General features: G+C 42.1%; 1 protein-coding gene across 1 annotated transcript in view; it reads right to left on the bottom strand.

Annotated features, from left to right (window-relative positions):
* Positions 1 to 14,645, bottom strand: part of astn2 (astrotactin 2) — a 216,234-nt gene that overhangs the window by 134,458 nt on the left and 67,131 nt on the right. The window contains exon 4 of the mRNA XM_076163970.1: positions 4,465 to 4,617. Coding sequence (XP_076020085.1) covers positions 4,465 to 4,617 — 153 coding nt within the window. The remainder of the gene's footprint in view (positions 1 to 4,464; positions 4,618 to 14,645) is intronic.

Raw genomic sequence — 14,645 nt, 5'->3', positions numbered from 1 at the left:
AAGTGAGTAATTAGAGTGATGCAGTGTTGCAAAAATGTCAAATGTAATGCTACTATTTCATACTTGATAGCTAACATAATGCATGCTGATAACACTGTCATATTTAGGACATTTCAACCGGATTGACACTGAACTGAATCAATTTACCCGAGCTGGATAAGTACACTGCTTTAGACGTATTAATAATAAACTCAAGAGAAGAAGACAAGAGTGAGTCGATGTAAGGCAGTGTATGTATGTTTCAAATGAGTGGAATTTGTTAATACGTGCATTTGGTGATAAATAGTACAGCTATTATTTAATGTAATGATTTACAGTATTGGCTTGGGGGGAAGTTGCATGTCAGTGCCAAGAATCTCATGTGACAGGTTATTTGGTCAGAGGTGAGCGATGGCGGTCATAGATTTCCAATGTGCGAAAATGAACACCGGGCACAATTATCTTCACCTGCCACCACCCACAGCAATAAGTCGGAAAAATGCTGTTCATTAAGAGTGGCTTACTGAGCTCAATTGCAATATCTACACAACATGCAGGCTTTACCTCACAGCTGAGAGCCTATAGGCCTGCAGGATATAGGTGACAGGAGGCGCAGCGCTGAATGTTTAGCAGGCAATCACATTTAAACCCGTGACACAGCTTTTCAGCACCTGGGGATCCGTATCAGTAGTGCGGTCACAAAGATCACAAAGCCCCGTGAAAGTAAAAAGCGCACCCAGAGCTACTTGCTATTTTTTGTTCAGTCAAGTGGAATATAAATGGGATGAGTGTGGTGATCAGTGATGGACTGGGAATCAAAAACAGCCTTGGATGCTTGACTGACTACACTCCCCTGAGTCACTCGCCAGTCCATTGCTATTTGTTTTGTACAGCACAGGCCCCCATGCTGCAGACGTGAGATGGCCCACAGAGAAAATTCCCAGTACTCCCCAGCGGTGATTAATCGTTATCCTCTCAGCGAGTTCTCATCTCAATTCATCTCCAAACCTTTAGCCAGCTGTGCCAGCCAGAGCAGGACATGATGAGAATGCCTCACCAATTGGGGAGCCGAGTTGTAGGCAGCTTCTCCCAAAAAGTGCTGCTGTCCAGGAGCTGTAATCAACAGCAGCAATGCGGCACAAATCTGCAGAAGCCCGAACTCAGGCGAAGTAGTGTTTAACGGTGAAGATACGGAAATAAGCTATTGTTGGAGGAGGGATGGTGAATGAAGCGGTTTGTTTACCAGTAATGCATCAATTGACACTTCTCTATAATACTACTTACATGAAAATGGGAAATAGTTTGGGGTTCTTGAGAGGGGTGTTAGGACAAATCTTCACTTTGTACTAAATTATAACTGCCCAGTGAAGCAGTGGAGGCGATCGCAGCGTCCTGGTTGTTGGATGCATCTAATTTGTTAAAGATTAATCCATAATGGCAGAGCAGTTTTGTTTCCTCAGAAGCTGAAAGATGCACAAATCCTTCATCGCAGCCTTACAGTTAGTGTTTTATTGAGTATTACTTGATGTAAATGTTTGCATAATTAACGATTATTACATAGTGGCATCATTATTCAGGGACTGATGCACATGTCCATCAACTCTTCAGACCGTAATTCACTGACAATATTAAAGGACTGCTCTTTCATCAAGCCACCCAGCTGGTAAAGAGACACACAGAAACACAAACACACAGAATGTCTTACAATCCATCTGTTTGTGCTAATTCAGTCGGTCACATCTGCACAGCGTGGATCCCTCTACCGCGGTGTGATACGATCTCGTCTTTGAACTGGCCCATAGAAGATTCTATTCAAGCCACTTGCAAATGAGCTCGAGCTCACTCGACTAATAAACCACCGCATGTGTAAACATGTACTAGTGCTCAGGGAAACACTGGGAGTAAAGCCCTGTCGCTATGTTACAGCGTAAAAAGATGGAAGCTGTTAAAGTAAGCATCTGGCAAACATCACTCTTCATCTGCCCCTGTGAATTTGTCAGGGAATTTGGTGATGTATTCATTTCCTTTACGCCACACTAATCCCAGAGGAGTTAATTCCACCACCGACACCAAATATGACAATCATACACACCAGGCTGGAACCTTCTCTATTTTACCAAGCATATAAGTGCGCTTAAACACAGACTAATCTTTGGGTTTTAAGAGTTCTGCTTAACTGGAAAGATGAATGCTCCACAGATAAGTGAGCATGTGTCTGCAGCATTTGAGCGTTCTTCTCTACATATGGGAAACAGTGATCAAGAGGGTGGTAAAGTTTTTCTGTCAAGCATAGGTGAACGCTTCCTGGCTGATTTCTCCATTTGAGATAAGGCATGTGTGTTTTTACTGTATGTCAGAGTTAAATCTGGAGGGATCCCGGTAACAAGCTTTATTTATCGTTATGACAAACGCTGCTGCCAGTCAAGATTGCAGTTGCCGATTAGCAAACTCTCTCACTAACGCCCACAGTGAGACTTTGCTCTCATTGATGTTGAATGAAATCCAAAGCCAGGAGAGCAAGCTGCCAGAAATGATCATGAAATATGTAAAGCCTAAATGACCAACGGATGAACTGCACACAAAGGCCCAATTTTGAACCTGCCATGACGTCGGGTAATCTTTAAACGGAACCCTCCTTCCACATAAATTACATTAAATTATTCTGTCAGTGTGAAATTTGGAACCTAAGTAATGCACAGTGATGCTTATGCCTTCAACCAAGCCAGATACTAATGCCAAGCCCAGAATAACACACAGAGATCTGAGGTCCCTGTGCAGGATAGAACCCGGAGGTGGTGAATATGTAAATGAGTGTATGCTCACTTCCCTATTAGGATTCTGGATGTGTCTTTAGTGGCATGATGTCCACAAACCCCTAAAATATACCTGGTGACTTCATCCCTTTCATCATGTAAAACAAAATCTAATACTGAAAGGTGGACAGATATCAAACGATGAGTACAAAAATAAAATATTTCACTGTTGCCTCGGAAATCAATTTGTACTTCTCCAGGGTGGCAAAGTTTAAATTTCAGGGTTTAACACTATAGGTGTGTTTTCACAAATTGGACGTGGGTATTGTTTGCGTTCCTCTTGGTGTATTTCTGTCTTGTTATAGAATCTGCCAAAGCTGTTTCCTCTCCATCCAGAGCAAGCAGTTCTCAGCCCACAGCACGGCTTATTTCCAATCTGCCGTGGCCTTCCCCATGCCTGATTTGCAAAATTGGTATGTTCACTTAATCAAGAGTCGGTGCCTCCTGGACCTTGATTAGCTAAACACACCTGGTTTACCTAATCAGGTAGAGGGTAGAGCAGAGCTGTATTTGGCCCCGGAGGACCAGGATTGTGAATCACTGAGTAGACTCATGCTGGTTGAGCCTCCAGCCTCCCCTGTGACCTTTAATATGCGGGCATGTGGAAAATAAATGAATAAGATTTCTCCAAAACAAGATATGTAGTGGCATATAGGTAATAGAGTAGACTCGGAAAATTAATATTTGAGCTTGCTAGTTTGTAAAGTTTAAAAGTTCATTAGAAAAACTGTTGAGAATTTGATGAGACGGAGCTTAAGGGACTGAATGAAATAGAGTTGAGAGCAAAGTTTTGTAACCGTAATAGAACGATTCATTACCGTTCGGGGCTCATAAAGTCCCAAGGTGATTGTGAATGGTGTTAGGTAGCTGCTATGTTAAAGAGATCACAATTCAATTCAGTTAACCCGTGAATCTTCTCAAGGGCTGATAAATGCGGCATGGGTCAGATACAAATATCACGAGGACGTTCAGCTGCATTACGAGACAATAAGAAAGTAGGTTTGAATGGTAAAAGAAGATTTTACAGCGAGGTCTCAAATGTTACACTCATTTTAATGATACAGGTCAATGAGAGACTTTTAAAATGGGCCTGAATGCTCTCAATGTGATCACAACAGAATAGCAAGACAAGGTGTATTCATTGGAATTGATCCCTCGATTGATGCTTTGAAGTGCTTTTTATTCTGGTTGATTTTCATTCTGCACTAAAATGGAATCTACAACACCCCCAAAAGTCAGTCATCAGTAATAAAAAGATGATGTGAATTTGTTCTCCAGATTGTTTGAATGTTTTTCCCATCAGCTCCAACACAAATGGCTAATTAGGGAATGTTTGTTCATTTGGAGTTGCAATATGTCGACCAGTTGTCGATCTGGCATGATTAGGTCGTTGCTGGCAGCTTCAAGAAAATGTCATGATTTGCAACGGGAACAGATCAAATTATGTATATATGTATCTCAGTCCTGCAGTATGCAAAAAAAAACGTGTGCATGTGTTGAAGTAAACTTATTAAGGACAGTTTCTATATCTTAAGCTATTAAATTTGGTCCATAGAAGTGGCAAAGTCAGCACACATGTTCCATTCACTATCATGTGCAGTGGAATGAAGCTTGTACCATTCTGCTTACAAAACTACAATTTTTAACGTACTAGACAAGAATTCCGTCCTACCTCTGGTGTGACTGGGGACCCTCCGGCGACTCGTGGAGGAGCTGTGCACAACATGCTGGAAGTGAGACATGTCCTTTGTGGTGTTGGGAGCGCGGAAACTGTCCTGGAACCTCTGCATCAAATCCTCCACTGACTCTTTGCTCGGGTCAATGGCTAGAAAAGAGAGGGAGGAGGTGAGAAATCCAAGGCGTGAAATATGGCTTCACTGTGCAATAAGTGACACTGGAGGGCTATTAAAAACACATCCAAAGAGAAATGGAATAAAGCCCCCAAAACATACCCAGAGTGCAATGAGGCAGAGAAGATGAGATTAGAGTATGATGTGCGTCTCCCAGAACAAAGCCATAAGTATTTCTGCAAGTGTACATATAGACGCTGTGAAAAATTGGTGGCATTTTGGTTGTAGCACCAAAGGAGTGAATGGTGATCTTATTTCTACTCTATTTTCTCTCTGGTCTTTAAATGATGCCATCCCCTCAGTGATTCATCTGTAAAAGAATCCTGCCAAAGTTTACTCTAATGGCTCGGTATCACTCTTCATGATGAATGAGTCCAAGAACTCTGTGCAGGAAGACGGGGTGGCACGGAGGAGTGTCTGCTTTGCTTACAGTCGGTGGAAGGAAAGGAAAGAGGAAAGATCAATTAACGATCAATCTTCCCTTGTTTTGCCTCATTTATGCCATAATATAAACTATTAAAAGCTGGAAAATGCAAAAAGTTCCAGATAAGTGGATATTAAAAGTAAAAGATTCAGAAGTACATGCATCTTTTTTTCCGTCAATAGTTGTTGTTTTGTTTTCCGAGTCCAATGAAAGCGAAGCATTTAGAGCTTCGATCTAAGCGAGGCTGCGGCGCGCTGCATTGTCTAGACGCATATAGGCATCCTGCTTGCTGCGCCGCACCGGGACCGTGGCGTGGCACTAAACAAATAATCAAATATGGGAACTTTTGGAAGACAAATATGGCCCCAAACTTTCAGCGGTGGAGCAATCTGCAAAAGATGGAGGCCATTCATCACGCCGAACACCACTACCCCCACCTATCATCGACATCTTTTGATCTGTCAGTCTCGTTCTGAGGTGTACTCTATTCATGAATAATGGTGATGTGTTGCTCCCGGTAGACGCCGGTTGCTCATGCATGCCGATGAGCATGCATGAGCAGAGGAAGAGGGAGACGAGGAAGATACAGGTGAATGTGGAGGAAGAAGTGAAGCGCTGCACAGGGAGAGAGGAAGGCGCAGAGGGCCTGAGCAGCAGAATGGATCATAATTTCAATATCGCTCAATATCTGCTTTTGTGCTTAAATGAATCTGAAGTTATTCTGTGAATGTCACAACCATGATCAAAACCCATTTCAGAGGAAGTCATGTGGCCATGCAATACAGCGAGTAACCAATCTGGGTTAACTATTATTAACCTTTATGTGGCTGAGTAATTAAAAGATATGGTAAAAAACTGCAATCGACCACCCAAAAGGGTTGTCTTATTAAAATCTCCTTTTATTTCCATCAATATAATTCCAACAGGAGCCCACGGGATGACACACGCTGATACAAAAAGTCAAAATTTTTAATTGCACGCACACCAGTGGACACTGGGAAAAGGGTCAAGCATAATTGGCCGGAAATGCATTACAACCACGCAGTTTGTCCTTGTTCTTGCCAGTGAAATCCTTTAGTAAATTACTGCAACACAAATCCAGCAAAACATTGGAATGCTGTCAAAATAACAAGTAGAATTTCCTTAATGTTTAACACTGTGGTTCATGGAGAACACCCAACAGCTCACAGTTTAAACAATGAAGGCAAAGAAAGAAACGCACAAATGTTTCTGTAATGTCGCCCAGAGGCCCGTCGCTTTCTGTATGTGGCTCTCTGGGTTGGAAGCGACACAAAATGACACAAAGGAATCTCCTCGCAGACCCTCTGCTACAATTAACCCTGCTTCAAAGGAGGAACCGTCCTGGGACATGCCGCTGGCAGGTGTGTATGACTCAAATTGAAGCCATTGGGCAATGCTGATGAAAGCCCGGGACAAGAGGAGTGCTGATTATTCAAAGTGAAGCGTTTGAGTCGAGGAACAAGTGAGGAGAGAAGCATGAGCCTCCATTGCGAATTTAATATCTGGCTTTTATTGCAACCTCTGCATATTTTGAGCACATAGTTTGTGTACATTATACAGTGCAAACCTGCAAAAGGTCCAAACAAGTTGGACAAGAACCTTCTTAATGCACTGAATGCCTGCACGTAGATGTAGGAGGTTTTTGTCCTTGGGCAAAGGAATTCAATGTGAATGTTTCAGTTGAGTTGTTTTCTCCATTTTGTGCAGTATAATGTGTTTGCAAAGCATTTGTAAATACATGTAAAAAGGTGAGTGAATACAGTCTTAAGAGGTTTCAGCGTCCTTGTCTCCAATAGTAATTCACTTGATTTCCATAGGGGCTTTTACTAAATTTGTACTCAGCAGATCTAGAACAGGTTAGGCTAAAATGGTTAACAGTGTCTCAAAGCCCAGTGGGGATTGTAGGGTTGCACCAGGCTAATCCAGGGGTTTAGGCTCTGCAAACAGGGGAGGAGGCACCTGGGTATCTACTATTTAAGCTTTGACCTCCCGTGACTAAGGAGAGTCTGTGACTGAATGTTTGCCGTTAAGCGAGCGCATACATATTTCATGACCGTTCCAAACTCTCTTTATCTCTTTCCTTTTGTTCCATATCAAGGGTAAGAGTGGATGCTAGGACAACACGCAGAGCCAGGAGGCACCGTCTCCTTGAAACACACCAACACGGTTGTCCCGACTCTTTGTTCCGTCTTTGTGTGCACCTTTGGATTTCGCCTCTCCGAGTGACATGCGCACGCACGTACGCGACCTGGGTACGGGTAAAAAGCATTCTCCCTATGTGACTGGATACCAATTAGTGTCATCGCAGCAATCAGTTAGCCTGATTGCTATTAAATTAAAATCACAGGTTTCCAGCGTCACAATTTTCCACGCTGCAATTGTTATCGCTTGAAAGGAAATAATAGCTATGCTGTCAATCTCCACTTTGACTCTTCTTCCCTATGAAACTAATGCAGAAACAGGTACGTATACCTATATTACTACTGTCCATCTATCTATCTATCTACCCATCTACACATCCATCCAGGTGATTCTTTATGGGGATATTATCCTCTTAAGATATTAAGACACCATAAAGGAAGGTTTGACTTTGCACAACATTGTAGTTCTTCAGCTATTCCGTAACCTTTTTTCTTTTGTGTCAGCAGCAGCTACCAACCTTTCATTTCCACCCTTTTATTTCCTTTGCTTCAAGTCAAGGCAGCTTCTCATTTTCCAGTTCAATGTCAGCTAAAGCTTTGGTGCCTTTATTTGCTCTTTTTCATCTCCCTTATCTGCAGTTACTTCCTTATCTGTCCCGACTGTAGGTTAAACAGTGTCTCATAAGCAGTGGATGTCAACAGTAGTGTGTTGCCTCAACAGAGCGAGTGTGTTCTGGGTGGTCTCACAGTGCCTAATGCAAGCAGATAACCATTTATCCAGCGTTCTGTTTTTGCCTGGCTGCGAGCGTGTGCGTGTGTTTGCGCAGGCTTCTGTGAACGCTTCTGTGTATGCATATGCATGTGTTTGTCTTTGTGTATGTGACTCTTCCCATGTGTTACCCTGTTTCCCAACACCCCTCCCATCTCATTTTGTTTCCTACTCCCTGACCATGAAGCGGATTACATCTGCACCTGCTCCTGGCACTGCAGCTTGTGTAAAGTGGGCCCAGGACCCCTGTTTTCATGTGCCGCACCAGAGTCTGCAAACAGCTTTTACACCAATGCAAACAGAAAAAGAACAAGCTTCAAAATAAGCCTGAGGAAGCTAGTGATCACATCCAAACGGGGCCTTAGCAAATTCCGTTCTTCGCTCTTTGAGTATGACTCAACACAAAATACCCTCTCACATCCACCACGGGCATGAACGACCATGGAACAGTGAACATGTGAGCAAGATTGAGCTCAAGTGGCCACTCCAAAAATAATGCATTCTATCTACTTTTCTGTCCTCTTCTATCTCTTTCTCCATCTTTCATTCTCTGCAGGCATCCCGCGGGATCTCATTGGTGAGCTATGCACTCATACAGAACCAGAGGCTGCCGTGGGCTTTGTGATGGACGTGCCCTCTGTGTCCTTATTAAGATCCTCTCAGGTGATTGAAAACTGGCGAGGTAAAACAGGACAATTAAGGGTTGTGAGGCAATATATATATTTTAAATATATCATCAATCCATTCGTACACTTATGTGGGTGCAGGTCACAGAGGCAGCATGTGAGGCAAAGCAGCCCAGATGTCCCTCTCCCTAGCCAGATCCTGTAGCGTTTCCTGGGCAATCCTAAAACATTCCGAGGCCAGAGAGGCTATATAATCCCTCTAGCGTATTCTGGGTTTGCCCTGTGGTCTCCTCCCAGTCGGATCTGCCCGGAACACCTCTCTCCAGGGAAGCAACCTGGGGGAGTCCTGATTAGATGCCCGAACCACCTCAGCTTGGCTCCTCTTCCTTAGCCTCTTCACTCCAAGTTCCCTTCTGATGTCCAAGCTTCACACTGAGGAGGAAGCTCATTTCAGCTGTTTGTATCCACAATCTCATTCTATCAGTCACCACCCAGAGCAAAGGACCATAGGCAAGATTGTTATCCATTATTAAACAAACAAAAATGCCCCCAGGCACATGAAACTTCAAACCCTTCAGTGCAAGTTATTGTCAAAGCAATAAACCAATAATGCCCCTTTAATGGCGAATGCTAATTACATTTGGACTCTGGTGTTCGCTTTTAACTGCTAAAACAAAAGTTTGAGATAAATAACACAACAAACCACCGCCTAAGATATTAATTAGGTACAATCTAATTAACAAAAAAGGAAACTGGAACAACTCTTATTGATTGTGTTTGAATCCTAACGTGATGACAAACACAAAAATTCTACGTCTCTTAAAATGCATTTCCTAGTACCCCAACCAAATCTGATACATGGATACCTGTATCTGACTCATAGGAAATGATACCCAGCACCAGGAAGGGCAACAGTTGTTCCGTCAGCAAAAATACACAGGAAAACTAGCAACTCCATACATCCAAATAAACAAGACCAGGCAAGAACATGTCCACCAGAATGCTGATACAGCCTGTGGGAAAGAATGTCAGAAACTGAAACCTTTGTCCCAAAACGCTCTGTCCACAAATGCTACTTGACCCTTATTCCATGTAGGTTGCAGCAGATATTTCCTCTCTACTGACAGTCAGAGAGGCAGGGTGACATCTCCAGGCTCTTAAGCAATACTTTGCCTATGCAGCTTTGAACAACCATAATTATACACAATTAAGTCATTACGTAATCATAATAATAATAGTAGTAATAATTTGGTGATATTGTGATAAGGTGTTACAATCCTGGTAAACAAAGAGGCAACAAACGCGAATATTATCTGGGAACACAATTTGAGCTTCTGTGTAATAATCATAAATCACTGTGACCCACTAAATAATATACTTATGGCTATTCATGGTTTGTGTTTATTTACTCACTTGCTGCAGAACGGAGTGGATATTTATTTAGTCACCTGTGCGTACAACTGTAATCCCCAGGTTAGGACCAAAGTGCTGCTTGGTTTTTACATCTCGTATATTATAATAGCACACTGTTACTGTTACATTATTTTTCCTCAATCTCAGTGAACTCCATGTTTCTATACTGCCTGTTTTAGAGGATTGCAACATTACAAATGGGTCCAATAAGCTTGAATGAAGAGCAAGACCATTCCGTTTGACTACAGATATCTAGTCAGTGTTGACATACTGATGATATACTGATGATAGTCATTTTTGAAGGTGCATAACTAGTATTGTTGCAATAAAAAGCATTATCTTAAAATATTGGGCTATCAGAATAGAATGCATTGTTTTGTAGACTTGCACCAAACTAACCAGCAGTGTTAATTACACGCTGACAATATCTCATCGAACAAAGGAGAATATAAAAGCAGGCAGCCATCGTCATCCTGTCCCCTCAAATGAGACGGCTGTTAATTACATTACTTTCCTCAACTATGAGATAGAGATCATATTTAGAAGGTGGTTATTCCGGATGAGTTCTGTCTTCATTTCGTATCGACGGAATATGTAATTTACACATGAGACAAATATCTCCAAAATACCACTTGTCATTATTGTTCTCACAATAATGACAGAGAGATCACGGAATTATGGTTTTGTTTTCTCATAATTAGGGGATGCATAGGGATAATTATGAGACATGGAAGCAATAATTATGACAAAGCAGCCATTTGATATGCAATGTGCCTAAGGTGTACCGCATCATAACTAAATGAAAGTAATTATGATCCAATAATGTTCTGGATGTACGCACCTACTGTGTTTGTAATGACATCTACTGTGCAACAATGGCCGTCATTTTACAACATCCTCTCTTCTTAGCCAGCCCGTCTGAAAGTCCAACAGCGTAAACAGCTATTCAGATTCACAACAGCAGATGTAGCCACAAGGGAATCAATAGGAACATTACTGTAGATCTTAGGATCCCTCGGACCCCCCTGCTGTTTTAATTTGGAGCAAATCTGCTGGAAGGAAAGAAACGCTTCAGAAATTACATTTGTTCACAATGCTTTTTTTTATCTTTCTCGTCCCTTTATGAGTCTTTTTCTTTGCAACACAACACAAGCTCGCACACATATCTGTAACACCCGGCTTCCCTGTATCTCCTTCCCTTCACAGCTTGAGGAGTAAATGGGTGCAGGGCAGATCAATGGAGAGAAGATGGGGATTCACCCCCGCTCTGATCCCCTCTGTGATTTATTCCATTTGCCATTGTTTCAATAAGATGAGTCCAGCCAAGCTCCCTAGGACAGCACAGGCTTGACAGCACTGCTTCTAGGAAGTGTGACAGGTACAGCAGAGGGGAGTAAGAAGTTTGACAGATAGACAGAAAAGACATAAATGTCTGAGAGGAGATGGGATCCGGAGAGGAATGGCTTAGAGGGAACGGTGTAAACAGAATCGAGCTCTAACTGAAGGAAAAAAAGAGCTACACCGAAGAATTATAGGCTATGGATGTCATCGACGTTAGTGGACGGAGGGAGGAGATGATGCTGGGAATGAAACCCAGATAAGAGAGTCAGAGGAGAGAGGGGGCATCAGCGGGAACAAACAAAATGAGCAAACAGAAGGAGACATTATAGCACGGAGGAGAGAAAAACAGAGAGAAGTGATCATAGAGAAAAAAAGGAGGGAGAGGAGACAGTGTGTGAGAGTCGAGACCGGAGGGAGACGAGATCACAACATAAAAGGGACTGAAGGGAGGAGTGGAGAGAACGGTGAGCCAATCAGACATAAATAGCGACAAAATGTAAACATATGTACACAAGTCTGCATCTATCTGAGCTGTATCCTATAAACAAGAAGCTACTATGTGATATTTGTAAACATTATCCACTAGATTTTTACATTGGAGGTCAGATAGCATCCTCTGTGTGTGTCTGTGTGTGTAATTTATTCCTGTAGTAAACGATCTTCAGTCTCGCCTAATTGATGTTGTTACTAACAACCGCTTGTCACTGCCATAGCTAATTAACTCCGGTTAGGTGTGGACCTTGTTATTACTAATGCTAATGTTGCTACAGGTGATTCTGTCACAACAGCCGGCCCTCCGCTGCTTTAGTCTCGGATTACTAATAGAAACTGGAAGCAGGATTTAGGCGGAACAGATTACTCACCTCTGTCAGATAGAGTTTGTTTAGAGGAACTCACTAAACTGTGAGTCAGGATGAGGGAGGACATTTATTTTGCATGAGATCTGTCTGGCTTCTTTTGGTAGCAGAAACTACAAGTTTCACCCTTTTCCCTCTGCTTAGATCATAGAGGGCGCGAGGAAGAAGAAGTGACACAGAGAGCAGCTCTTCTGTATTTTTAGTTTGTTTTTATTCCCCTCTGTAAAGACTGCAAACCAAGAAGTAATGGAAGACATACTGACACTTGGGGACAACGTAAAACAAGTCTGTCTCCCTCTCTCTCTTTCTCCCTAGGACCCTTTCTTTCTCGCTCTCGTGCTTCGTCATTTTCTAGCCACTGGAACGCGCCTAATGTGCCATCTTTAGTCAAACAGTTTTCCTCTCTGCAAGCTTTTTCATCTGTGTGTATATATTTTAAGGCCTCGGCTGCTTGCAGGGGAGTGAGACTTAAGTGCTATCTATAGCTCGGCTCTTGCCATGGGCAGAATAAAATATGAATGTGTCTCCCCGTGCTGTGCCAGCTGAACATTGCAGGCCAAACTTTTATTGCTCCAGATGGGCTGAAGCTTCTCACGGATAACAGCTGATGTGCCAACTTTATTTGATTCCACCTTATTTGATTTCTGACGTCGGGTGGCAGATTGGAAACAAATGGGCACACATGCTTCTATTCTATTATGTGTCATTTTTATCTACGCCTTCTTTAAGTTGAAAAAGTTGAATGTTTGTTGATATGTTATTAGGGCGGTAGAGTTGGGGATGCACATAAACACACACAAACACACAGGTTGACCAGTTCAAGCCTTTCGCAATTGTTGCCCACGTTCCATCTGTATGAGGAAGACAGGAAGATTAACTCTCACAATTGGATGTCAGCAAGTCAAACCATTGTTATACAATGTGCCAAATGGTAGAAAGTAGATGGTAGTAAAGTAGACAAAGTTAAAGTGGAATTCACAAATAACTGCATGGATTTAATTAGACGTATGTATGTGAATATCAGTCATTCGGGGGAAGATTGTGCTTTTAATCAACTGCAAGTGTGAGTGTGATTATAATGCAGGACTGAACTCTGCAAAAGTCTGAGGAGAAAATATGTACGATTCAAGCTACACACCATCAGATGCCATTTCAAAGTATTTAAAATGATAAATGATAAAAGCCCTCCATGATAAATTATGTGAATATTCTGATGATTTCCAAAGACAACAATTAATAGAATCATTTCCAGGCTCCAGTATAAGTTACTGGGAAATGTACTGCAAGCGAAGGAGCGGAAATGAAGCAGAAGCGACATTATGCAAATGTAATTATGACAGGGTGCCAATTTATCACACCCTGAGATAATTTATCGCGGCCTGAAATAATCCATTTAATTTAATATGCTGCAAATAACAGTCATTTCCTTTAGTCGCATATTGACCAAAAGGAAGTGGACAGATGGACCAAATGAAAGCTTGAGACGTTTGTCATGCGGTTTCCACACAAACACACACACACACACACACACAGACTGGAGAGTCATACGCATAAATCAGCATTCGAGACAGTTGGACTGAACTTTTTTCAAACAAAAACACAAAGATGGTCTGCATATAAAATCTTAGGAAAAAAGTGAAATATAAATTACTGATTGATTGAACTAAATTCCAGTTATGAGTGCCAAATGTCTGCTTCAAACTGATTAATGATAGCAATCTCATAATAATTTCACAGTGATGCATGTGTGTGTTATATGGGTGCCTGGTAAATCGCAGCGCTCTGATTGGTCAAAACTACAGGGAAATACGAATACTAATGATGGTCACTCACCTACATAAAGAGGTCAATCTCAGTGATTGCATGCCATTTACAAGTTATTATGGGTGGGCATGTGGTTGTGCTTGGTCTGTGTGGATTCAATGCTGAAATCTTTTGTTCCTTTACTACATCTTGTTTTTTATTCTGCCCAGAAATTACATATTTTTAGAATGAACGGTTTGACTAAGCAGCACAATAAGGCTTCATAAACCCAGAAGCCTTTGAAATAGTGGGAGCACTGAAACACTGAAGGATATATTGAGCATTACATGAGGGTGAACGGCCAAAAAACACTTTTCAAACCTGCCTCATAAAGATGGCTCATGAGCTGGCATGCCATCGACCCACCTTTATTGATTTGGAGTGGCCTTGGTGCTCATAAACCCATTTCTACTGGTTCGACTTGTGTTTTTTCTTCAATATACCGCTGACAAGAGGCTGATTTTGTAACAGATTCCTAAGGATCCATTTATCACAAGCCAGCACTACTACTAGTTCCTTTTTGTCCCTGTCTTTTCTGCTGTGGGGGTTAAATTACCTCATCAACTGTTGTATTGTGCCTGAAGGGGCTGCTCATTTAATGTTCCTTT

This window comes from Genypterus blacodes, unplaced genomic scaffold, assembly GCF_046128005.1.
Source record: "Genypterus blacodes isolate CSIRO-AG114 ecotype Tasmania unplaced genomic scaffold, CSIRO-AGI_Gbla_v1 ptg000133l_1, whole genome shotgun sequence".
Lineage (NCBI taxonomy): Eukaryota > Metazoa > Chordata > Actinopteri > Ophidiiformes > Ophidiidae > Genypterus > Genypterus blacodes.
This window is presented reverse-complemented; position numbering and strand designations above follow the sequence as displayed.